This window comes from Callorhinus ursinus, unplaced genomic scaffold (assembly GCF_003265705.2).
Source record: "Callorhinus ursinus isolate GAN/ISIS: 27379988/994484 unplaced genomic scaffold, GSC_fseal_2.0 scaffold8, whole genome shotgun sequence".
Lineage (NCBI taxonomy): Eukaryota > Metazoa > Chordata > Mammalia > Carnivora > Otariidae > Callorhinus > Callorhinus ursinus.
The window spans coordinates 33,508,637-33,535,983 of NW_027397070.1; the positions used below are offsets into that span (position 1 = coordinate 33,508,637).

The 27,347-nt window shown below is 39.4% G+C and overlaps 1 protein-coding gene across 4 annotated transcripts in view; it reads right to left on the minus strand.

Moving 5' to 3' along the window:
• The window catches only part of CCDC175 (coiled-coil domain containing 175), a 70,646-nt gene that overhangs the window by 9,155 nt on the left and 34,144 nt on the right, over positions 1–27,347 (minus strand). For 2 of the 4 annotated variants that reach the window (XM_025869936.2, XM_073895298.1), the window contains exons 11-16: positions 25,847–25,918; positions 24,674–24,809; positions 23,920–24,051; positions 18,945–19,083; positions 13,831–13,910; positions 2,469–2,621 (exon numbers count right to left, since the gene is read on the minus strand). In XM_025869936.2, coding sequence (XP_025725721.1) covers positions 2,469–2,621; positions 13,831–13,910; positions 18,945–19,083; positions 23,920–24,051; positions 24,674–24,809; positions 25,847–25,918 — 712 coding nt within the window. The remainder of the gene's footprint in view (positions 1–2,468; positions 2,622–13,830; positions 13,911–18,944; positions 19,084–23,919; positions 24,052–24,673; positions 24,810–25,846; positions 25,919–27,347) is intronic. The other 2 variants (XM_073895296.1, XM_073895297.1) reach the window with 2 other exon arrangements.

The following is a 27,347-nucleotide window of genomic DNA, read 5'->3' on the forward strand; positions in this document are numbered from 1 at the left end:
GGAGACCCCACAGAATCGCTCACTCCATTCAGATGTGTCACTGGGCTGGGAGATGGTGGTAGTAGTGGTTTGGTTAGTATTAAAGTCATTGCTTTCTTTTCTGACCACCCAATGCTCAGGCAATGCTAAACTCTAAAGTCTCTGGGAACTCTGAAAGCAGGGCTTTGGATACAAACACGGCACTGGCTCAGTTTCAAGAGGGAAATAGTCAAATACTACAAATCACTGATAAAAAAAAAAAATCTTAGAAATCACATCTGGTACCACAGGAGACATAGAACTGTTTATAAGCAGGTTATAGGGTCTACTCATGACACATTGATCTTGTGTCAGTCTGCATGGCTTGTTGATTGGTTTTGTAGTAAACCAGAGTAAAAACCCCTGTAGGCCAAGTCAAAGTCATCATTCCTGCCCCACTTTGAATGTGGACCACAGTTTATAGACTTGCTTAGTTCAGCTGGTTTCCCATAACTCTCAAATGTGTAAACATACTGAATTCTAATTTATCCATTTATTTTCTCATTTCCTCAGCTAGGTGATGAGCTTCCCAAGAATTTGTGGCGGTGTCTTATTGGTCTCTGTATTCACTGAGCCTTCCCCAAGGACTCAGTGGGTGCTTAAAGTGTCTGCTGAGAGAAGCAATGTAACCAGCAGAACAGAGTAGGGAGTGAATAAGATAACAGCATAGCGTCATTCAGGACTTAGTAGATGGACAATAAATTAGAAAACAGAACTTTTAGAATCAATTTTTCACATAGTCATCCATTTGCTTATCCATTACCAAAGTAGCAAAAAAAATTCCAAGTATTTTAATAAATAATCTATGTCATCTTGATAGGAAGGCAATCTTGTGGAATATTTCCATGGGCGAATGAAATGCCTTATAAGACTGTTTCAAGGGCTAGAAGAATGAAGATGTACTGCACATGTGCAGGTTAGTGATGCTGGTACCTGGGCTCTGGAGGACATTTACCTTTTCAAAGTACATTAGTACCTCGTATGCCATTTCAATTCTGCCAAAAGCACATAATATTGGTGGATAACTGCTGCCATTTACTGGATGAAAAAGAGTACCCAGACAGGTAAAACATTTTTCCCTTACTTAGAGTCTTATTGCCATTGGACTGTTTTTATTTTTCTAGCTATGAAAAATTATTAAAAGTATAGAGTCTCAGTTTCCTCATCTATAAAAGGGACATAATATATTATCCACATTAATGAGTTATTGTGAGCATAACATGGGACTGAATCCCTTTTCCATGTGAGCCGTCGTGCAAAATGGGATACATGGATTCAGATCCTCACCTTGAGGTCATTGTGGTTTACTGAAAAAAATGATACAATCAATACAAAACTGACAGACAACCTAATTTTTAAATGAGCAAAACACTTGAACAGGTACTTCACAAAGAGGTATACAAAATGGCCACCAACATATAAATAGATGCTTCATCGATCAGCAGGAAAATGCAAACTAAAACCACAATGGGATACCACTACACTCTCTCCAGAATGGTTAAGTGGAAAAAAAAAAATAATAACCAAAGTTTGGTGAGAATGTGGAACCAGTGGTGTTCTCACATACCCTGCTGGGAGTGGCGATTTCTGTAACTTCTTTGGGAGATGGCACTGTGCACGAGAGTGGATGGTCCACATCCCTATGGCTCTGCGATTCCACTTGAGGGGTATATGCAACAGAAATATGTACATATGTTCCTGAAAACACATGTACTGGAATGTTCATGGCAACTCTATTTGTAATAGCCCCAGCTAGAAATTCTCTAAACCCCCAGCAAGAGAGTATATAAATTGTAGTATAGTTATACACTTGAATACTGTATACAGCACTAAGGCCAAACAAACCATAACTGCATTCAATATAATAAAGATGTACCTTGCAAACAAAGTATTAAGCAAGAGTGCACATTGTATCATTCTATACATATAATGTTCAGAAACAGACAAAACTAGTCTTTGGTCTTAGAAGCCAATATACTGTTACTTCACCTTGTGGGGAGGTTAGTGACAGGAAAGGACATAGAAGATATCTGGACACTGTTAATGCTTTGTTTCTTGATCTGGGTGCTGGTTGCCCATGTGTATTCATTACGTGTTTCACTTATGATTTGTGCACTGTTTCATATATAGTCTTTATTTCAAAAGTTTTAAGAGATATAATCTCCAGGGCGCCTGGGTGGCTCAGTTGGTTAAGCGATTGCCTTCGGCTCAGGTCATGATCCTGGAGTCCTGGGATCAAGTCCCGCATCAGGCTCCCTGCTCAGCGGGGAGTCTGCTTCTCCCTCTGACCCTCCCCCTCTCATGTGCTCTCTCTCTCTCATTCTTGCTCTCTTTTAAATAAATAAATAAATCTTTAAAAAAAAGATATAATCTCCTTTTGTCTTGTAACTATTATAGGTCTAGGCAATTAACCAAAACCATCAGGCAAAGTGAAGTGCCCTTGAACTTACTTTTCTTAATTTTTCATTTTCCAGGAGCAAAACATTTACTTTTAAGTCATGCACATAGATTTCATTTTCTAAGTTCTTTAGAGTTTCAAAATGATTTTTAATCTTATGGCTTTCTTGATCTCGTAAGTATTTGAGTTCTTGCTTCACTTTTTCCTGCTCAAACATAAAACCCACAATTATCTCAGAGTTAAATAAGCAGGGCACCAGTGTATTAGATTGCCTGAACCACATTCAGAGAGGGGTTATAATTAATTCCTGAATCATCAGCAGAGGCTATGTATATCTTCCCTTAGAAAAACTTGATATTTAAAACTCCAGAGTTGATTTGATTCTGGGAAGATGGTGTAGTAAGAGGATCCTGAGTTCATCTCAACCCATGGGCACACTGAACTAACAGCCATATCTGTGCAACTATCTTTGAAAGTGACTCAAAGACTAGCAGAACTGACTTTCATAGAGAGGGGGCCACACTGAAAAGTGCAGGAGTGGCAGAGACATGGTTGGGAACCCAAACCCCAGCAAAACCAACCACAAACAGGAGAGATACCACAAGAAGCCAGAAGATCAGACCTCATGCCAGGCACCCCAGGCATGAGGGACCCACACTGGAAAGACAAGTCTCCATAACATTTAACTTTGACAAACAGTGGGGCTTAAATTCATGAGTCTTTACAATCAACAGGGCTTAACTCTGGTACTTTAAAAATCAGTAGGCTTAACTCTGGGAGAGCTGGAGAGCTAGAGGACAGTAGGAAACTGAGTCCCCACACTTAAGGAGCCAGCATAACAAATAATCCTGCTGAGACACAGCATAGAAGCAGCTGTTTGAAAGCACCTGGGGTATACAGGAAGATTTATTTACTAATATCAGAATGTATGTTGGAGGGGCAGAGATCTTTAGGAGACCATTATAGAACAAAAGTGGTGGTGGGTGCCATTTCTCTTCCTCCCTGCTTACCCCCAACCTTGTTGGCCAGACACTTGCAGGAAGCCGCATGAATGCTTTCCACCTATCTTGTTGACTAGTGCCCTGCCCCTGCATTCCCCTGCAGAGAGACCCCATTCAACCTGCCATAACTCCAAAGACATCCCTCCAAAGTGACTCCTGCCCTGGGGAAAGAGGAAGATATCCACAAAACATGCCAGTGTACCCACAGTCCCAGCAGCTGAACCTTATGGCTGGCAGCACAGTGAGAGTGCCCTGCCGATCAGTGAGCCAGAAGCCCCAGCAGGGGGCAGGCATCTGATCTGAGTGCAAGCCCCACCCACCAATGAAGCCTCTCAGGGGACAAGGAAAGGAGAGTGACCTACGGCTCTGTGCAATGACAGCCCCAGCAGATGGGCTGCGAGGGGGCATCTGGTTTGAATGCTGACATCACCTAACTACAAGCCCTTAGCAGCCCCAGACTGTCCCTTTAACAGCACAGAGGCCAAACCCCGCCTGGTGCACATAAAACAGGCAAAGAAGGCCATTGCAATGGACTTGACTATAGGGAAACGTGGTTCAGCAACAACAGTGGGACGAACACAACCCACAAAGGTTAGATGCCATTGAAGTGCCTGGCTCTGGTGAACAGGGAGTATTGCACCATTGGGTACCACAGGACCTTTTCTTCATAAGGTCACTACTTACTTTCAAGATCAGGAGATGTAGCTGACATTTACAATACATAGAAAACAACAACAACAACAACAGAGTTAGACAAAATGAGGAGGCAGAGGAATAAGTGCCAAATGAAAACACGGATAAAACCACAGCAAAAGAGCCAGATGAAACAGAGATAAGCAATATGCATGAAAAACAACTCAAATTGATGGTCAAAAGGATAAGGATACTCACTGGACTTGAGAAATTAGTGGAGGATCTCAGACCTTCAATAAAGAGATACAAAATATAAAACAGAACCAGAGATGAAGAACTCAATAACTGCAATGAAAAATACACTAAAGGAAATCAAGAGCAGATTAGAGGAGGCAGAAGAACAGATCAGTGATCTGGAAGACAGATGTACTGGAAAGCAACCAAGCTGAAAAGCAAACAAAAAATATAATAGAAAATGAGAATAGGTTAAGGGCACTCAGTGATGTCATCAAGCATAATAACATATGCATTGTAAGGATTCCAGAAGAGAGAGAGGAGGCAGAAAATTTATTTGAAAAAAAATAATAGCTGAAAACTTCCCTAATCTGAGAAAGGAAAGAGACATCCAGATCCAGGAGGAAGAGAGAGCACCCAACAAAATTAATGCAAGGAGGTCCACACATAGTAATTAAAATGCATAACGTAGTGATAAAGAGAGAATTTTAAAAGGAGTAAAAGAAAACAGTATATACAAGGGAAATCCCATAAACCTATCTGCTGATTTTTCAGCAGAAACTTTACAGGCCAGAAGAGAGTGGCATAACATATTCAAAGTGCTGAAAGAAAAAAGAACCTGCAACCAAGAATACTCTACTCAGCAAAGCTGTTGTTACTCAGAATTGAAGGAGAGAGAAAGTTTCCCAAAGTTAAAAGAATTCATGACCACTAAACCTGCCTTATAAGAAATGTTAAAGGCAATTCTTTAAGTGGGAAAAAATGCCATAATCAGGAGTAAGAAAACTATGAAAGGAAAAAAATTTCACAAGTAAATTCAAACATATAGTAAAAGTATATTAATCACTTATAAAACCAGTATGGAGGTAATGCACAAAAGGAGTAAAATCAATTATATCTATAAAAATCAGCTAAAGGATACACAATTTTTTTTAAAATGTAAAGTATGACATCATATACATAAAATGTGCGGGGTTAGTAAAAACTTAGTGCTTTTAGGGACACCTGGGTGGCTCTGTCAGTTAAGCATTGACTCTTGATTTCAGAGCTCAGGTCATGATCTCAGGGCTGTGGGATTGAGCCCCAAGTTGGGCTCCATGCTGGGCATGGAGTCTGCTTGAGATTCTCTCTCCCCCTCTTCTTATAACCCTCCTCCCCCTTAAAAAATAAAAATAAATGGTGCTGGGAAAACTGCACACCTACATGCAAAAGAATGAAACTGGACTATTTTACTACCTTATACACAGAAATAAACTCAAGGGGTGCCTGGGTGGCTCAGTCATTAAGCGTCTGCCTTTGGCTCGGGTCATGATCCCAGGGTCCTGGGATGGAGCCCTGCATCAGGCTCCCTGTACCGCGGGAGACCTGCTTCTCCCTCTCCCACTCCCCCTGCTTGTATTCCCTCTCTTGCTGTCTGTCTCTGTCAAATAAATAAAATCTTTAAAAAAAAAAAAAAGAAAGACACTCAAAATGGATTAAAGACCTAAATATGAGATTGGAAATCATAAAATTCTTAATAAAAACATAGGCAGTAATTTCTTTGACATCAGTCATAAAAACATTTTCCTAGATATGTCTCCTTGAGCAAGGGAAACAAAAGCAACAATAAACTATTGGGACTACACCAAAATAATAAGTTTTGCACAGTGATGGAAACCATTGACAAAACAAAAGGCAACCTACTGAATGGGAGAAGATATTTACAAATGATATATCTGATAAGGTGTTAATATCAAAAATATATATAAAGAACTTATACAACTCAACACCAAAAAACCCAAACAATCCAGTTAAAAAATGCACAGAGAACACGAAAAGACATTTTTCCAAAGAAGACATACAGATGACCAACGCACACATGAAAAAATCCTCAACATCACTAATCACCAGGGAAATGCAAACAAAACCGCAATGAGAGATGGCAGAATAGGAGAATCCTAAGCACACTTTGTTCCACAGATACACATGGATAACACCCACATCAGGGCAAATAACCCAGTAAACAACCTGAAAACTGGCAGAACACTCTCTCCACAGCTAAATGTAGAGAAGAGGCCACAATGAAAAGGATAGAAAGGGCAGAGACATGGTCAGGAGCCAAACTGATCCATAGGAGGGAGGGACACCACAGGCACAGAGAGGGGAAAGGAAAAGACCCCTCACCAGGCACCCCAGGCAAGGGGGACCCACATTGGGAAGATGAATCCCCACAACATTGGCTTTGAAAACCAGATGGTCTTAACTTTGTGAGTTCTTGCAGTTAGTGGGGCTTTAGAAATCAGTGGGTTGGGCTCTGGGATGGGTGGAGAGCAATAGAAAACTGAGTTCCTTAAAGATAAACCCTTAAAGATAAATCACAACAAACAGCCCCACTGAGATGCAGCATGGAAGCGGCAGTTTGAAAAATGCCTGGGGTACACAGGAAGGAGATTTATTTACCAATCTCAGAGCATGTACTGGAGGGGCAGGGATCTTTGGGAGATTTCTCCAAGAACAAAGGGATTGGCAGGCACCATTTCCCTTCCCAGACGCCCATACTAGATACATAGACACCTTCAGGAACCAGTGCAGCCTGAACACTCCTGCCTAGCTTGCTAACAGCACGCCCTGCCCTTATGCTGTTCCTCAAACCTCCCCCCTCCAGTCTGGTAAGGCAGTTTTCTAAAGTGGCTCCAGGTCCCTCCCACAGCGGAAGAGCAGTGACCTTGCTGGCACCTCATGCCCCACCTCTGCATTCTTCTATAGACCTGCCCTTGGCAGTTCTCCGGGCCACAGGTCCCCTCCTGCAGCAGACCAGCACACAATTTTCTAACAACGTGCACTCACCTGTATTCTCTTGTAGACCCACCCTTAGGAGGAGTGCATCCAAAGCAGTGCCCCAAGCCTGGCAATGTGCAAGCATCCCTGACTGAGGCCAGCACCATTCCAAAGTGACTCCTGTCCCAGGGAGAGGGGAAGATAACCATACGCATTTGTCTGATTTAGACCCCAGCAGTGGGCTGGGGGCAGACATCTGATCTGACTGCAGGCCCCACCCACCAATGAAAGCTTCTCAGAGGACAACACTGCAAAGCACCTTACAGTTCAGTGCTACCACAGCTCCAGCAAATGCCAAGTCTGACTTAGCTCAAGCCCAAGGTGACCCCAGACTGGCTCACTAACAGCACAGGGACAAAGTCCTGCCCACAACAGCCAGAGAGAACCATTGCAGACAGCTGGACTAAAGGCAGACATGGTTCCACCACAGAAGTAGGGCGCATGCAACACACATAGGAGACCCCTTGAGGCACCAATTTCTCGTGAACAGGGGACACTGCACTGCAGGGCATTACAGGATCTCTTCTTCATAAGGCCACTACTTTCAAGAGCAGGAGACATAGCTGATATTCCTGACACATGAGAACAGACACAGAGAGTTAGTCAAAATGAGGAGACAGAAGAATATGTCCCAAATGAAAGAATAGGATAAAATCACAGCAAAAGAGATAAATGAAATGGAAATAAGTAATAGGTATGATAATATAAAGTAATGGTCATAAAGATACTCATTGGACCTGAGAAAAGAGTAGAGGACCTCAGTGAAACTCTCAACAAAGAGATAGAAAACATAAAAGAGAATCAATTAGAGATGAAGGACTCAATAACTGCAATAAAAAATACACTAGAGGGAATAAATAGTAAACTAGAGAAAGCAGAAGAATGTATCAGTGACCCAGAGGATAAAGTAATAGAAAACAATCAAGCTGAGCAGGAGAAAAAAAGACTAATAAAAATGAAAATAGATTAAGGGAACTCAATTATATCATCAAGTGTTATAACATTCACATTATAGGGATCCCAGGAGAAGGGAGAGAAAAGGGGGCAGAAAATTTATTTGAAGACATAATAGCTGAAAACATCCCTAATCTGGGGAAGGAAATAGACATCCAGATCTAGGATGCACAGAGAACCCCCAACAAAATCAACCCACGGAGGTCCACACCAAGATATGTGGTAATTAAAATGGCAAATGTAGTGATAGAGAGCAGATTCTTAAAGCAGCAAGAGAAAAGAAAGTTACATACAAGGAAAACCCCATGAGCCTATCAGATGATTTTTTTTCAGCAGAAACATCACAGACAGATGCGAGTGGCATGATATATTTAAAGTCTAAAAGGAAAAAATCCTGCATCCGAGAATACTCTACTCAGCAAGGCTATCATTCAGAATAGAAGGAGAGATAAAGAGTTTCCCAGACAATCAAAAGTTAAAGGAGGTCATGACCACTACGTCAGCCTTACAAGAAATGTTAAGGGGGATTGAGTAGAAAGGAAAGATCACAAGCAGGACTAAGAAAGTAGGAAGCATAAAAGTATATCTATAAAAATCAGTCAAGGGATTCGCAAAGTACAAAATGTGACGTATGATACCATATACCTAAAATGTTAGGGGTGGGAGAGAGTAAAATTCAGTACTTTCAGCATAGGTTCAAACTTAAGTGACCATCAACTTAATATAAATTTCTGTATGTATAAGAAGTTATATAAACCTAATAGAAACCAGAAATAAAAAAACCAGTAATAGATATGCAAAAAATAAAGAGAAAGGAATCTGAGTATGTCACTAAAAAAGCCAGCAAAATGTGAAAGAAGCAAGCAAGAGGAAAAAAAGAACAGAGAAGAACTACAAAAACAACAATACAACAAGTAACAAAATGGCACTAAGTGTATACCTATCAATATTTTGAATGTAAATGGACTAAACACTCCAAACAAAAGACATATGGTAATGGAATGGATTAAAGAAACAAGACCCATCTATATGCTAACTACAAGAGACTCATTTCAGTCCTAAAGACACATGCAGATAGAAAGTAAAGGGATGGAAAAGCATTTATCATGCAAATGGAAGTGAAAATAAAATCAGGATAGTAATATTTATATCAAACATAATACACTTTAAAATACTGTAATAAGATAAAAGAATCATAAAGGGAATCATAATCATAAAGGGAACAATCCAACATGAAGATATTTGTAAATATTTATGCCCCCGACATGGGAGCACCCAAATACCTAGCAAACAACAACAAAAAAGAAAATAAACAATAGTAATACAATAATAATAGGAGACTTTAACACCCCGCTTACATCAATGGATAGAACATCCAAACAGAAAATCAACAAGGAAACAGTGGTTTTGAAGGACACATTGGACCAAATGGATTTAACAGATATATTGAGAATATTCCATCCTAAAACAGTGGAATACATATTCTTTTCAAGTACACATGGATCATTCTCCAGAATAGATCACATATTAGGCCACAAAATAAATCTCAGCAAACTCAAAAAGACAAATCATACCATGCATCGTTTCCAACCACAATGCTATGAAATGAAATCAACCACAAGAAAAATCTGGAAAGAACATATATATGTAACTTAAATACACTACTAAACGATGAATGGGTCAACTAAGAAATCAAAGAGGAAATAAAAAAAATATGTGGAGACAAATGAAAATGAAAAGATAACAGTCCAAAATCTTTGGGGTGCAACAAAAGCTGTTCTGAGAGGGAAGTTTATAGCAACACAGGCCTACCCCAAGAAGATCGAAAAATCTCAAATAAACCTTATACCTAAAGGAGCTAGAAAAAAAGAACAAAGTCCAAAGCCAGTAGAATGAAAGAAATAATAAAGATTAGAGCAGAAATAAATGAAATAAAAATTAAGAAAAAAACCCACAACAGAACAGATGGATAAAGTTGGGAGCTGGTTCTTTGAAAATGTCAACAAAATTGATAAACCATTAGCCAGACTCATCATAAAAGAGAGAGAGAGAGAGAGACAACTCAAACAAAATCAGAAATGAGAGAGGAGAAATCACAACCAACACCACAGAAAACAGAAAACAGAAAAGGATTGTAAAATATCATGAAAAATTATATGCCAACAAATTAGACAACATAGAAGAAATGGAAACATTCCTAGAAACATATAAGCCCCCAAAACTAAATCAGGAAGAAATAGAAAATTTGGACAGATTACCAGCAATGAAATTGAGTCAGCAATCATAAAACTCCCAACAAACAAAAGTCCAGGACGAGATGGCTTCACAGGTATATTCTACCAAACATTTAAAGAAGAGTTCATACCTATTCTTCTCAAACTATTCCAAAAAAAATAGAAGATGAAGGAAAGCCTCCCAATTCATTCTATGAAGTCAGCATTACCCTGATACCACAACCATGTAAAGACACTACAAAAAAGGGAAATTACAGGCCAATATCTCTGATGAACACAGATGCAAAAATCCTCAACAAAATATTAGCAAATTGGATCCAACAGTACATTAAAAATTATTCATCAGGATTCAAGTGGGATATTCCTGGGATGCAAGTGTGGTTGAATATTTGCAAATCAATCAACATAATACATCATGTCAACAAAGGAATGGAGACAAACCATATGATCATTTCAATAGATGCAGAAAAAGCATTTGACAAAGTATGACATTTTTCATGATAAAAACCCTCAACGAAGTAGGTTTAGAGTGAACATACCTCAACATAATAAAGGTCTTATATGAAAACCCTACAGCTAACAGCATACTTAATGATGAAAAACTGATAGCTTTCTCCCTAAGATCAGGAAAAAGACAAGGATGCCCACTCTTACAAGTTTTTTTTTTTTTTTCTCCCAACATAGTACTGGAAGTCTGAGCCACAGCAATTAGACAAGTAAAAGAAGTAAAAGGTATCCAGATTGGTAAGTAAAAATTTCACTGTTTGCAGATGACATGATACTCTATATAGAAAACCCTGAAGACTCCACCAAAAAACTACTAGAACTGATAAATGGATTCATTAAGTTAGCAGGATAAGAATCAATATATAGAAACCTGTTGCATTTCTATACACCAGTAATGAAGTAGCAGAAAGAGAAATTAAGGAAACAGTCCCACTTACAATTGCATCAAAGATAATAAAATACCTAGGAATAAGCTTAACCAAGGAGGTGAAAGGCTTGTACTCTGACTATAAAACATTGATGAAAGAAATAGAAGATGACACAAACAAATGGAAAGATAACCCATACTCATAGACTGGGAGAACAAATATTGTTTAAACGTTCATACTACCCAAGGCAATCTACGGATTTAATGCAATCCTTATCAAAATACCAATAGTATTTCTCACAGAACTAGAACAAATAATACTAAAATTTGTATGGAACATCACAAGACCCTGAATAGCCAAAGCAAGCTTAAAAAGAACAAAACTGGAGGTATTACAATCCCAGATTTCATAATATTCTACAAAGCCATAGTAATGAAAACAGTATGGTACTTGCACAAAAATAGACATATAAACCAATGGTACAGAATAGAGAGCCCAGAAATAAGCCCACAATTATATGGTCAATTAATCTTCAACAAGGGAGGCAAGAATATGCAATAAAGACAGTCTCTTCTACAAACAGTGATGGGAAAACTGTACATCTACATGCAAAAGAATGAAGCTAAACCACCTTCTTACACCATACACAGAAATAAACTCAAAATGGATTAAAGACCTAAATAGGAAACCTGATACCATAAAAATTCTAGAAGAGATCACAGGTAGTAATTTCTCTGAGATCAGCCATAGCAACATTTTTCTAGGTATGTCTCCTGAGGGAAGGGAAACAAAAGCAAAAATAAACTATTGGGACTACATCAAAACAAAAAGCTTCTGCACAGCAAAGGAAGAAATCAACAAAACTAAAAAACAACCTAATGAAGGGGAGAAGATATTTGCAAATGACATATCTGACATACACATATTAGTATCCAAAAATATAAAGAACTTGTACAACTCAAACACTAAAAAACCAAGTAGTCCAATTTAAAAATGAGCAAAAGACATGAACAGACATTTCTCCAAAGAAGACATTCAGATGGCCAACGGACACGTGAAAAGATGCTCAACATCACCCATCGGCCGGAAAATGCAAACCAAAATCACAATGAGATATCACCTCACACCTGTCAGGATGGCTAAAACAAAAAACTCAAGAAACAACAAGTGTTGGTGAGAATGTGGAGAAAAAGGAACCCTCGGGCACTTTTGGTGGGAATGCAAATTGGTACAGCTACCGTGGAAAACAGTATGGAATTTCCTTGAAAAATTAAAAATAAAAATATCCTACAATCCAGGAATCGTACTACCTGGGCATTTACCCAAAGAATATGGAAAGCTAATTTAAAGGGATATATCCACCCCTCAGTTAATTGTAGCATTATTTACAATAGCCAAGATATAGAAGCAACCTAAGTGTCCATGGATAAATGAATGGATAAAGGAGATGTGGTATATATATACAGAATGGAATATTCCTCAGCCATAAAAACAAATGAGATCTTGCCATTTGCAATAACATGGATGGACCTCGAGTGTATAATGCTGAGTGAAATAAGTCAGCCAGGGAAAGACAAATACCATATTGATTTCACTCTTACATGGCATTTAGAAACAAAACAAACAGTAAAAATACACAGACAAAAAACAGACTCTTAAATACAGAGAACAAACTGGTGGTTGCCAGAGGGGTGGTGGGTGCCAGGATGGGTATAGTAAGTAAAGAGGATTAAGAGTGCACTTATTGTGATGAGCACTGCATACTGCATAGCACTGTTGCATGATCATATTGTACACCTGAAACTAATATAACACTATATGTTAATTATATCTGAATAAAAAATAAATAAAACCCCAAAGCTGATTTATGGAAATTTTTTCATAAACTCTGGGAAGCAAGTTAAGTTGTTGAAACAATTTCATAAAATAGAATATATTTGATATATGAACAACTGTATGGCAAAAATGGGGGAGAAGGAAGTGGACTTTATTGAGGCTTTTTCAGGGAAAATTTCAGTTTTCTTGAGGAGAAAAGAATATTACTTTATGGATTCTTCAGAATTTTCTACTGAATTCTGTATTTGGTTCTTAGTCATTATACTGTTATAAATCACATAATCTTTAGTCATTGTATAATCATCACTAGCAGAATCTGACTAAGAAAATATAATTGCATATATAATATACTTACTAGTACTCTTCCCCTTCATCCTTCTCTATACCCACAACATGTTAAAAGTTACTTTTGATATCAGTGCATCTCAAAAAATAGAATGTTTCTATTTTTAATTGGCCAACTCTACACACATATGTTTATCATTAACTACTTATTATACATTTAAAAAAGGTAGTAAACGTCTCTTCACCTTTTCTCATTTCATATAGACCACTCCCTCCCCACCTCTGCAACCTCTGTGCACTTATCTTGGTCTTCACAGGAAATTACAGAATAACAGATCTGAAAAGAACCTTAGAAAGCATCTTCCAGTCTCTAACTTAAATAAGAAAACTGAGGCCCCCCAATGATTTTCCCATGATTACACGTTAGTTGCATCTAGAGTCTCTATGTTTACATACATACACACACACACACACACACACAATTACAATTTGTATATATCAGTATTCTAATAAATGAAAGAAGGAGGAATGCATTGACTCTTTACCGTGTTGCTAAAATATCTCGAAAAGTCTTTTGCCATTTGAGAAATGTAATCATTTAGTAAATTCTGCTCCTGCTTTTGCTCTATAAGAGAAAAAATAAATACCCACAATGTTTAGCTTTAAAAAATGAAAATAAGGCATGTGTCTAATTTTAAAAGTCATATACTATTATAAGGCTTATAACAAAAAACAGACGTCAGGTGCTTTCCAATGTAGTACCTACCCCTATGTTTGACTCCTCTGAATTAACCATTTTTAAACTCACTTTGACTTTTTCTTTCATTTTTTAAATAAATGCTTATATGGCTATTTCTTGATTTTTCATTTTAAGACATTTTCTACTTTCTTCCTAATATAGAAGAGAACATAGAATGCTTACTCCCATCCCCATGCCCCCCACCCACACTTACAACCTACCTCTGTTTCCCCTTCTAACCTCCCCATAAATTCACGTTTTTAAAAATGGATTTTAACTATTTAGATCATTATGACAATGTAAATATTATTCACAGATGAGACAAATGGTGTTGTATAATTATACCTCTTCTCTGGTATAATTTTTTGTTTTTCTAGGAGTTAAAAATAGCCTCACTTTTTTTTACTTGCTTAGTTTTCCATGTACACATTAATTCATTAAAATCTGGAATAGAATCATAAAATCTTCCAAATATTACTTCTCATGTGGTCAAACACCTTAGGTGATCTTTCAGCTCCATTCACCTTCCCTTCCCCACTGCTTTCTGTGTTTGTTTTTCTTTAGGCCTCCTGCGCAGCTGAACACCTGGGACTTTCCTTTGCATCCCCCTTATGCTGGACTCCTGTTTCCTGAATTTCACATCGTCCTCTTTTTCTTGATTTATTCCCTCTTTGTTGAAGCAAGTTTTGTACTAAGTTCTTGAGACAGAGTAAATGAAACATTTTGAGATCTTATATATCTGAATGCATCTCTATTCTATATTTGTACTTGACTAATAGTTTGGTTGGGCAGCTAATGTTGGAAAGTATTTTCTCTCAGAATTTTGAAGGCAATGTTTTCTAACGTCTAGTATAATATTACAGTTAAGAAGTCTAAAATCATTCTGATTACTAATATTTTGTGTAAGATCTGCTTTTTCTCTCTAGAAGCCTTTGGGATATTTTTTTTTCTCCTGAAATCCCAAAGTAATGTACTTAGTGTCTTTTCTTTCAGAAATTGCCCTGGGGATTTGATGGGCCTTTTCAAATAGGAAAATCATATTCTCCAATTCTGAGAAATATTTTTGCATTATTTCTTTGATAACTTTATCCTTTGTATTTTTTTTCTATCTTCTTTTTTTCTGGCCTTCCTGTTAGATATTCAACATCTCAGAATAGTCTTCTAATTTTCTTACTCTTTTAACCTGTTCCTCAGCTCCTTATTTTTTGTTCTATTTTTGGAGAGATTTCCTCAACTTTTCTTAGAATCCTATTGAATTTTAAAATTTTGGTTTGTTATATTTTTCATTTCTAAGAGCTCTTTCTTGTTTTCTGTTCTTTCTTTAAGCATCTTGTTCTTTTATCATAAATGCAGTATCTTTTTCTCTACAAATAGAACTTTAAGATATATCCTCTATAACATATGTAGAGACTATAAATACACATTATATATAATGTGAATACCTGAATATATATTCTCTGAGAATATATCTTTAAAAGTATTCTTAGATTCTTTGTGTCATCTATGTTTCCAGCAACTTCTGTTTTTCTGTCTGCTTTAGTTTCTACCTTTCATTTTGGAATTTTTCCTGAGGTGTCTGGTGATCTTTGATTGTCTAATCCTATTTAAGCATGAGGCACTAAAATTTCAGTTCCTGGGTGGATTTCACTATACAGTGATCAGGAAGGGACCAGCCATTTTGTTGGGGGAATCCTCAAATATTAGATTATGTACGGTTTTTCTCTGGGATGGTTTGGTTTCCTTAGAGAAGAATCCAACCACCTCCTTCTTCAGAGTGGGGAAGGGATTACAGAATAGTCACACACAATGGGCTGGCAGCCTTCGCCAAGCTAAGCAGTGGAAGGGGGTCTCTGCACAGCATCTGTCTTCTACCCTCAGTTATATTTGATATCCTGCAGTTTAGAATCTGTTGGGAGGAATAGTCACTTAGCTGCACGGAAGAGGGCATCTGACCTGCAGGTATCATTGCTTGTTATAAAGATTTTCGACCAATCTTTAGCCCTGTGACTCATCTCAGCTTCAAGGTATCAGGGTCCTCCAATGCCCAAGACTTGCCCTGGCATTGTCTCTCCTGTGAAGAGAACGTCTTGCTTTCATGGTATGCTTTTTTGCAGGCACTTGCTATTCATATTTCCCTTCCTGTTGACAACTCTATCCAATTACACCTTCTAAAAATTTGTTGATGCTTATTATCTGTGGATATATTCTCTGACAGTCTCTGTACTTGTGAGTTTATAACTTTTTCCCCTAAAAAACATTTTTTACATACATTTTTTATGAAGTTTCATTAGGGAGAAAAGATAGATGCATGTTTTACCCATCATATTTAACCAAAAGTCATTACATTGTTTTTTAGATGTACTGAGCCAATTCTATCCTCTGTAAGTCTCACTGCTGGCAGGTAAAGCATATTTCCCTACTCTCTGGAACACATTGTTCTTATGGTCCCTTTTCTACCTTTCTCTTGCCTTCCCGTCTTTTCTCTACTTTCTTTAGTAGTTCTCTCTTTTCTTTCCCTCAAGAGAATCAGAACTTGCAATATATGGCAATACATTGCTTATTTTCATACTCATCCTGTTTCTTACATCCTCCACCTTAGCACAAGAAGGGACGGGAGGAAAGATTGGGGATAGAGCACATGTGTATCATGATTCTTGGTAGAAGTAGCAAAAAAAAAAAAAAATCTACCTGAGTTAACTAAATGAAAATCTGGCATAATTGGAAAATCAATGGAGGAATGGCAACCAGACCAATTATCCAAAGTACTTATTCTTATAACATTTTATTTTTTAATTTTTATTTAAATTTAACTTAACATACACTGTATTATTAGTTTCAGAGGTAGAATTCAGTGATTCATCAGTTGCAGACAACAGCCAGTGCTCATTACTTCAAGTGCCCTCCTTAATGCCCATCACCCTGTTACCCCATCTCCCATCCACCTCCCCTCCTACAACCCTCAGTTTGTTTCCTATAGTTAAGAGTCTCTTATGGCTTGTCTCCCTCTCTATTTTCCTCTTATTTTATTTCTCCTTCCCTTCCCCTACGTTCATCTGTTTTGTACCTTAAATTCCACATATGAGTGAAATCATATGGTATTTGTCCTTCTCTGACTTATTTTGTTTAGCATAATAGCCTCTAGTTCCATCTACATCATTGTAAATGGCAAGATTTCATCTTTTTGATGGCTGAGGAATATTCCAGTGTGTGTGTGTGTGTGTGTGTGTGTGTGTGTATCTTCTTTATCCATTCATCTGTTGATGGACCTCTGGGCTCTTTCCGTAGTTTGGTTATTGTGGACATTGCTGCTACAAACATTGGGGTGCAGGTCCCCCTTCAGATCACTAAGTTTGTATTCTTTGGATAAATACCTAGTAGTGCAATTGCTAGGTTACAGGGTAGTTCTATTTTTAACGTCTTGAGGAACCTCCAAACTGTTTTCCAGAGTGGCTGCACCAGCTTGCATTCCCACCAACAGTGTAGGAGGGTTCCCCTTTCTCCACATCCTTGCCAACATCTGTTGTTTCCTGACTTGTTAATTTTAGCCATTGTGACTGGTGTGAGGTGGTATCTCATTGAGGTTTTGATTTGTATTTCCCTGATGCCGAGTGATGTTGAGCACTTTTTCATGTGTTTACTGGCCATCTGGATGTCTTCTTTGCAGAAATGTCTGTTCATGTCTTCTGTCCATTTCTTGACTAGATTTTTTTGTTTTTTGGGTGTTGAGTTTGATAAGTTCTTTATAGATTTTGGATACTAGCCCTTTATCTGATAAGACATTTGCAAATATCTTCTCCCATTCCATAGGTTGCCTTTTAGTTTTGTTGACTGTTTCCTTTGCTGTGAAGCTTTTTATCTTGATGAAGTCCCAATCATTTTTGCTTTTGCTTCCTTGTCTTGGAAGACATGTCTAGCATAAAGTTGCTGCTGCTGAGGTCAGAGAGGTTGCTGCCTGTGTTGTCCTCTAGGATTTTGATGGATTCCTGTCTCACATTTAGGTCTTTTATCCATTTTGAGTCTATTTTTGTGTATGGTGTAAGAAAGTGGTCCAGTTTTATTCTTCTGCATGTGGCTGTCCAATTTTCCCAACACCACTTGTTGAAGAGAATTTTTCCATTGGATATTCTTTCCTGCTTTGTCAAAGATTAGTTGGCCATAGAGTTGAGGGTCCATTTCTGGGTTTTCTATTCTGTTCCATTGATCTATGTGGCTGTTTTAGTGCCAGTACCATGCTGTCTTGATGATTACAGCTTTGTAATATAGCTTGATGTCCAGAATTGTGATGCCTCCAGCTTTGGTTTTCTTTTTATATTACTTACTTTTATATTATATTACTTTTTATATTACTTTGGTTATTTGAGGCTTATAATCTTATATTCTTAAAATTCACTTTCCTTGGCAATTACCACTATTCACTTTAAAATATTTGTTTTACATTTCAATATACTGGGTTTCCATAAGATTGTATCTTTTTGACACAGTTTTGATTTCTGTCCCCATGCTCAGAGGGGAGTCTACTTAAGATTCTCTCTCTCTCCCTATGCCCCTCTCCCTGATTGTGTGCTCTCTCTCTAAAATAAATAAATCTTTAAAAAAAGAAACAAATAACACTCCACATGGTAGCAGTTAAAGGAGTGTTTTCTACCTTTACAAAGTACAGAGAGAAACCACATAATACAGTTGCTACTTAATTTTAAAGTCTTTAAAAGAGAAAAGGAAAAATTTAACAAGAGCAACAGTGATGTAAAGGAGAAGAAATCAGTAGATGAGGCAAAAATTAGAGAAGAGGGAATTAAAGGTGATAGGAAAAGTTTGGAGAATTTCACCATTGGCTTGTGACTGATGACCCGCCTCGTGTTAGAAGACAACATGACATCCTTACCTGGGCTTAAGGTCAATTCCTAAGAGCCTCATACATACCTGTAATAATATTACTGAGCTCTTCAAATTTTCCACTTTTGCTTTTGTACTCTTCTTCTGCCACTTGAAGTTGTGGAAGACACTCGACTAGCTCTTCTTCCTTTACTTTATTACTTTGCGTTTCCTCAACAAATCTTTTCTTTAAAGAAAAAAAAAAGCTAATTGTGAGCACAATTTTAGAGAATGTACACAATTTACACTCCAAAGTAGAACGTAAGTTCTTCAAGAGGGAGAGTTCTTAGTGTCCTCTTACCCTGAGATGCACAGAAAGGTATCTGCAACACACTATGTATTTGAAAAATATTTGTTCGCTGATTGACTCTCTGTCAATCTATAAGGTAAGGAGATTAGATTCAATGGGCTCTCCAAAGATCCATTCAGTTCTCTGGCTCTATTGCTAAGATCCCATTAGTGCTACCCTAAACATCTGTTTGAGAAAATCTTAGTTGATCATATTTTATGGGGAAAAAAAACAGGGAGCAAAACAGAATACACACAAGTCCTAAGAAGTGTGGATGTAAATAAGAAATGGGGAGGGGATAGAAATAATTACATATATTACTACACTAAATGGGCAGAAAGTGCCCCAAACAAAACATAAAGATGCTTGCTTAATTAATCAGGTTTTATTTAGTTTCAAAGGGACCAATAGTTGGACCTCTCTTAGAAAGTCAGGATGGGTTTATAACGGTGACTACAGCAGAGACAGCCAGCTGACATTTACTAGCTATTCTGTCCTTCAATATCAGGATTTCTCGGTTCTAGTTCAGCACACGGCTGCCAGCTACAGCGATTTCTCAGCTTTCTTTGCAAGTGGGTGTGACTAATGAGTTTGTGAGCCGAAGTGATGTGTGCCACTTCTGGGTCCTCCCCCTTCAACAGGAAGCAGCCTGTGTCCCCTTGGTCCTTCCCTCCCTTGCCTGGCTGGAAAAGAATGAGAAGGGAAGCTGCCACTTGGATCCGCCAATGCTAGCCTCATGCTGAGGATGGTGGAGCTGCCCTGCCAACCTTGGACCCCTTCCCTTTGGCCTGTAATGGGAAAGAGAAGTAAACATTTCTCTTCTGTAAGGATCACATCAGGGGATCTTCTCAACTAGATACTCAGATTCTTAAGGTTTGAACAGGTCATACTTGACCCATTTTATTCATAAAAAAAAATTTTTTTTACTTTTTATTTTTATCCAAGTTGCATACACAAATAATGCAAAGGAACCCCCCAGGTACCAGCAGGGCAATGCTTGGCATGCTTCCCCAGGGAGGTACCCTCAAACACAGCTGACCAGAGGCTAGTGTCCTTTGACCCACACCAAAGTGATAACTCAGATGGAAGCGGAAGACACCCACATGGGTGGATGGGATAGCCTCCCTGGCTTTGAAGTTTCATGCTCAAATAGGAACAACACCTTTTGGGTATACCTTCTAGGTCCCCAGAAGGGACATGCCCACTTAGAAGAGGCACCAAGCCCAGGGAAACCCAATGCTCTAGTTTCCCACCAGTTATTTTCCCCATCAACATGCGGCATACCAATCATGCGTTATTCTATACAAATAATGTTGCCTGATAATACAACTTTAGTTGTCTAACTTTACCAGGCTCTAGGGAATGACCCAGAAAGTTAAGCCAAAGTCAATTTCCCAATAAAGGAGAGAGGGTTGCCAACCCTTAACTACACACGTCTTGCTTATGTTCACTGTATTTTGGCATCTCTTTGATAAAGCAGCTTGTCTGTGCCCTAATTAATACAGTGAAGTGCCAGCCTAATATGTCCCCTCCCAAACTGCCATTAAGTCCTTAGGAATAAATACAGAAAGACAAAAAGATACCAAAAAACACCGTAATTTAATGGGGCACCTGGGTGTCTCAGTCAATTAAGCGGCTAACTCTTGGTTTCAGCTCAGGTCATGATCTTGGGGTCGTGGGACTGAGCCCCATGCCAGGCTCCATACTGTGTGGAGTCTGCTTGCCCCTCTCCCTCCCCCCTCTGCCCCTCCTCCTGCTCACATGCGCCCTCTCTTTTTAAAATAAATAAAAGCTTTAAACAAAACACTACCATAATTTAAACCTGTTACAGTGCAGAATCAGGAGTAAATTTTTCCATGCTGCAGTGTTATGAAACTCAGTTGTGTATTAGCTATACTATGTTCTCTAAGAGAATAGCTTGGGGGTCTCAGGAGGTATGTGAATGCACGAATTCTTCCTTATCGCCTACACGGACTTAGCTGCTAGCACTACCCTGACAAGAAACCACGCTCTTGTTTCATGCTTTCGGGGAGGGTTTGGGTACCGGGTGCTGCTGCATTTCAGGCACGTTAGCCTGAGTTGTCTGCTGGCTCAGTCAGTCAGAACCACAGCTTCTTCAGCTCCTTCAAGCTTCCCCGAGTCCTGAGCCACATGTACACTTAGTTCAGTGACGATGGGCTCTGGCTTTTGCCACAACCCCTTGGAATTGGAGCCTTGGAAAAGAGACGGATGCAGGTCCCATTCCCTGCTCATTGGGATGAGTTCAGCTCATCCTGTGACTCCCTGTCCACCTTCCCTTCCCACCTGCTTGCCCTGCAGCCTTCAGGCCCCAGCTCCAGACGGGAAGCTGACAGCCTCACTAGACTGTGTAACCAGCTCCCCCCGCTGCAGAAGGTCCAATCCTCTAATGGACCCCTTTCCTGGTGGCTCTGCTGCTCAGACTGAACCCTGCTATACACGGGGCTGTACGGTCCAGCAGATCCACTCGTGCTCACTGCGTCAGCACTGGATCAGAATAAGGTAAAAATCCTGTGGCTCCTCATGCCACTGCACCAAAGGCAGAAATGGGACTCCAATTTCCAATTGCTCTGGGTTATTGATGAGGATTACCAAGGGGAAAGGAGGTGGTTGCTTTATAATAGTGGCACACAAGCTGCCATCTGTCCAGGCCTTTGTGTGAATTAGACACAGGTGGGCACAGCCCTGCAGCGGGCACACAGCCTGGCAAGCGGGGAGGACGGTCTACTGATCTCGCCTAATGCACTGTTTGAGCTTGAATGCAATGTTACCTAGCGTCCTTACCTTACTGCTGACTTGAAGGGGCTTGCCTCCATTGGTTTACCATTAAGCATGATGGTAAACCCTGTCCGCTCTGTCTCAAGAAATACCTGACATGCGGACTGCCTACTTTCGATCACTTCCTCAGTTACCACTCTGGTTCGAGCTACTTAAACCACTTAGAATATTGCTCTAGCTTCCTCATTGGTCTTCCTGCACCCACCGTTGCTTTCCTAAATTTTACTCAACATAGCAGCTAGAGAGATTCTATTTAAAAGAACCCTCTTCCGGCTTGCCAGCCCAGGCAGAGAAAAGACAAAGTCCTCACAATGGCCTATAAGGCAGCAGACCTGGGAATGCCCCTCCCTCTTGGATCGCCCCTCAAGGAATGACTCACTGCCTTGTGGCAAGGAGTGTGGCCAGCTACCAGCCTCCAGGGGTCAGCTCCTTCAGAGTCTCCTTGGTCATCTAGTGAAGGTCATGCTCTTCGAGAGGTGGCCCCCAATCCACTGACTGAGCAAGGAGGTGGTGCAAGGGTGGGGCCATTTCTACCCCAGGCAGGACTCCGCTAATGGACAGTCCTTGCTCAGGAGTGCCCCACAGAGAGTTTGTGGGTTCCATAATGTCCGCCACTTGTTTATCTTGTTTATTTTCAATCTCTCTCCACTGGGATGTAGGCACCATAAGGGCAGAGTTTTGCTGTCTTTTTTTTTTTTTCTTTTTGTTTTTCAGCATCTAGAATACTAGGCACCCAGACAGACAGCAACCGACAGAGAAACGCTTCCCGCCCTGACTCCTCTTCCTTCTGTTTCTTCTAAGTTGTCTGAATTTGTGTAGTGCTTTCTCTCCCTTCTTTGTTCCCTGAGTCATGCCGGTTTCCCTCTCACCTCTTCTTATTTCTGGCCATCCCCTTCAGACACCTCTTCCCTGAGGTCCTAGATTTCTATGTTGCTGATCTTCCTTGGCACGTCTACAAAATTCCAATTTTTTTTTAAATTTATGGAGGAGCATTTGATCACAGATGTCATGCATTCCAGCACCATCTTTCTGAGTGTTCTTCAGTTGTTGGAAACTTCTGTTCCCCCTTTCACTCGTTTCTCTCTTAGTGTTTTTGTGTGGAAGATATAGCTGTTCCTTTTGTTATTCCTATTAGAAAGAACTGGCTTTTCTTGGACCAGTTAACTGAGGACGGTTTCTGCAGGATTTGGTGGGGGTTGTGCAGGGAGGCGTAGGCTTGGCAAGATCTAAACTTTGAAACATCAGGACTCCCTGCTCGCCCCGCTCCGGCAAGGGACTTCTGTCTTCAAAGAAAGCCCCTCTTTCATGCAGCCAGGCCTCTTCCTCTTCAAAACAAATCAAGTTTAGGAGGGCTTCTCCCACCATCCCTTTTCTCCTCATTCCAATGTACCAAGTTAGGTCTCCGAGAAACAGCCCCTTACCTTTCAAGGTAACACCATCACCTTGAAAATGGGTGTCTTCTGTTGTGTTTCCAGAGACCGGCCACCTCTGGGCCCCCTGGGTACTCTGTGCCTTTTCTCTCGACCTCATCTAGCATCCATGCTCATCCCAGATCGGCTCCTGGCAGCTCCAACTCAGTGGGATGCCCTCTCTTTAATGAGGATTTCTGAGTTTGGCCTGATTGGCCTCCCTCACCCTTTGCTGCTCTCCCCAGCCAGTCCCGTGCCAGCTCACCATGGCTTCCTGCTGTCCTCCACCTGTCCCCATGGACCTTGCCAGCACTTCTACCTAATGTGGAGTGTCTGATTCTCTTTTCTAACTGGGAAAAAAAAAAAGTTTTTGTTGCTCTTTTTTAAGGAAAAAAAAAAAGGAAGGATCATAATGAAATTGTAGCCTTGCTCACACTGGAAGATTTTACACTGAACTGAGTAGAATAGCATGAACTATACCACCCATAGAGTCATCTAAAATTATTCTTAGATGTAAAACAAAACTTACCTCATACTTGCTCAACTCTTGAATTAACTTTTTTTCTTTGACAATAAATTCCTCCTTCTCTTGTTTTAATTCCAATGTAACTTTTTCAATCTCTGCCAAAAATTCACTGATCTCTTTTTCTCGTACAGTGGTCTAATTAGAAAAGAAAACAGAAACAAAAACAAAAACCTGAAGATTTGCCGTTTGCCTTTGTAGCTGTCGGCATTACATTTTCAAACAGCCAAGAGTGAATATCTCTTTGCATGAGACTTGGCTCCAGTGTTAGGTTATATTATTTCATAGTAACCACTGAGAGGAACACTATTTTCCCTGCAGAGGTTAATTTATTCACCAAACAATATCTATAAACTGCATGAGGAAATGGGGAATGGGAGTGGTGGGGGCCGGACGGTGAGCAGAGGGCCACTACTGGAGCTGAATTAGTGATGTTTGTTCTTTTTTTTTTTTTTTTTTTTTTTTAGAGAGAGAGTTTCTCCAAAAGTTAACATCAAATAAGTCTCTGGTTGCCTGTTTCCAAGGCATCTTCTAGAGAGAAGTGCTACTTTGTTTGCCAAATCCCTACAGTCAATATACAAAAATAGACACATTTCTTAAGAAAGTTAAATACTTCACTCTAAACATCACCAGAAAGGAAGACATCTTTTAATAAGGTAAGGTTTAATTAGGCATTGAAGGAGAATCACTGATATGCAGTAATAATTCTAAGTCCATACTAACATGGAGTAATACTATTAAGTCCCTTGAGTTCCTTTACCTCTTGTAATAATTCAGTGCGTCTGAATTCCGAAGTCTGAATTTTATCTAAAATTTCTCCTATTTCAATGTTTAGCCTCTTCCTCCAACGTGCATGTTTTTTTCGGAAACAAGCTACTTTCCACTGAGTTATAATACTAGAAATTAGAATACAAAGGATCATCATTAAATTGACATGTTTCCTGAAAAGATGAAGGAATTCAAAGCAAAACAAATCTTACTATGATTGTACAAAACTATGCTCTTGGTGGTGCGGACCATGCACATCAGCTGAAAAAATAAGCCGAAATGCTGTGTCAACGTGGTCCGTCTTCACCAGCTGCTACATCTCACGGGCCGTGTTGGTACGTCCAGCAGGACAGTGGACAAACCACACATGGCAGCTCCCCTTCTTTAGGTAAAGGATAGAAATGGGGAAGGTTCAGGGGCAGATGGCGGAGAGGAGAGACCCAGGCAGAAATAGCAGGGAAATTCCCTAAATTATCCAGAAGGCTAATAAGAGATTTCAACCTTCTGGGTTCTCAAATTTTTCTCTCCACTGCAACATAAAAAAGGTACAGTGGAGAAGGGTCAAAATGTGCAACTGGAGTCTTATACATGATATTAATAGCAATGACAACAAAAATAAAATACAACTAAGTTTTTGTGACTACTTCCTAGGTGCCAGGGAGTCATCTCAATACTTGATATAGATCATCTCCTCTACCATTCATGGTGACCTCGCGAGGTGGGTGCTACCATCATCGGCCACTTTATAGGAATTGGAGCAGAGAGATTGCTAAATAACGCAGCCTCGGTCACAGAACTAGAGGAAGACAAAGCAGCCAAAGTAGCCCGTCTCCAGAGCCTGTACGTTTATCTGTGCTCCTCTGTCCCCTCCCCTACTGGTCCACACAGAAGCCTGGTGAGCAAGAGGCCCTGCACAAATCTTGGCAATTTCACTCTTTGGTGAGTTTACTTGATTGAAATGGAAAACTCTGGGTCTGTTCAATGCCCCAACATCAAACTAACAAACACATCTAGACCTGAGAGAACTCACACAATTCAATTTAGGAAGCTAATTTCCTTGGACCCTAGCAAGCAACAAGTACTCTGATTTCCTCCCTACTTTGGGGCACTGTTCATTAAGATAAACATATACTACTCATAACACAAATGAATTTTTTTTTTTTACCATCTCTGATTTTCTCTTTCCAAGTTATCATTCAGGATTTTTATTTGTTTCTGATAAACGGCTTTTGTTGCTCTGAAAACAAGAAAACGTACATTAGGTTTTGCATTCATGGAAGCTAGCAGAATCTATAAAAGACTTTATACATCCTTCTTATGCACAAGAAGACTACCATCTAATCGGGAGACAAACCAAACCTAGTGAAACAACTAAAGGTAGTGTAGACTCAGAGAAAGATAAAATTATGATTTCGTACAAGTGCAAACTGATTTTGCAAGTATCATGGCGGATACCCAAGGGAAAGGAAGAATAGATTCTGGGGAGGCAACTGAGGAAGGGTTATTGGAGGTTAATGTTTAACAGAGGGAAGAAGATAGATTCCCAGAATGGAGGTGGAAACCCACCATGAAAAGGGTGTCATCATTTGCAAAGACACGGAAAAGGAGAAGCAAGTGAAGACTCTTCTGACCAACACAGACTTGCTGCAGACAGAGGACATCTAGGGAAGTAATAACGGTGACACAGGATGGGTAAAGGTTAAAAAACCGGTGAGGAACTTTGGATTCTAGACTGAGTCTTGATCTGATGCAACGTGTAATTCAGAAAGCCTATATTGATTTTTGTACTAGGGTTAAGTAGCAATTGAGGATGGAAGATTTTCTTGTGAATCTAGGATGGCTAGAAACATGAAGAGTCTAACACAAGTATTAGAAGCCTTGATTATTTTTATTCTGTTTTTCCTATCAGTGCTTCATATGTAGAGAAGTAAAATGTGACTTTATGTCTTTTGGAAAATAGAAATATTTATAACTGAAACAGAATATGTAATGTTGTGAAACTAGAAATATAACCATGTTCCTGCTTTTTTTCTCTGTCTGAATCATAGTGTGGGCTCTTGATTTCCCACCTCAATAAATCTACTACCCTCCCCTGGAACTGCAAGGTTCTTCACAATGTGCCCCAACCTCATTGATTTTATTTACTTATGTATTTGGTTTAATCCACCGAGGAGTTGAACTAGTTTAAAATAATGGAACAATAATATAAAAATCCTAAGCGGAAACTGATACTGGGTCACACATTTAGCTCTGAGCTTCCTGGTGCCCAGAGCAATGATGGTGTAACAACTGGTTATGGAATCTGCATTATTCATGTGGAAAATAGGACCCCTACTCAACCCAATTCTGTTTTCCTGCTCTTTCACAGGGAAGAGTTCACAGTTTCTCTTCTGAAACCAACATGAGAAATGTTTAAATATGCTGTTTAACAGCCTAAGGACAAGCAACCCACACATCCTGCTGTGTTCTAGATTTCTGTTGGTACAGGTCAAATTCGATCACCACTATCTTAGTTCTATAAGCTAGTTCCTCCACTGCCCTATATTCAAATAATAAAATATATTCAAATTATAAAAACAAAAAATACGCATCCCCTTTGATCCAGTAATTCAACTTTTAGGACCTTATTATAAAGAAATAGTTGTATAGGTGGACAGAGATATACA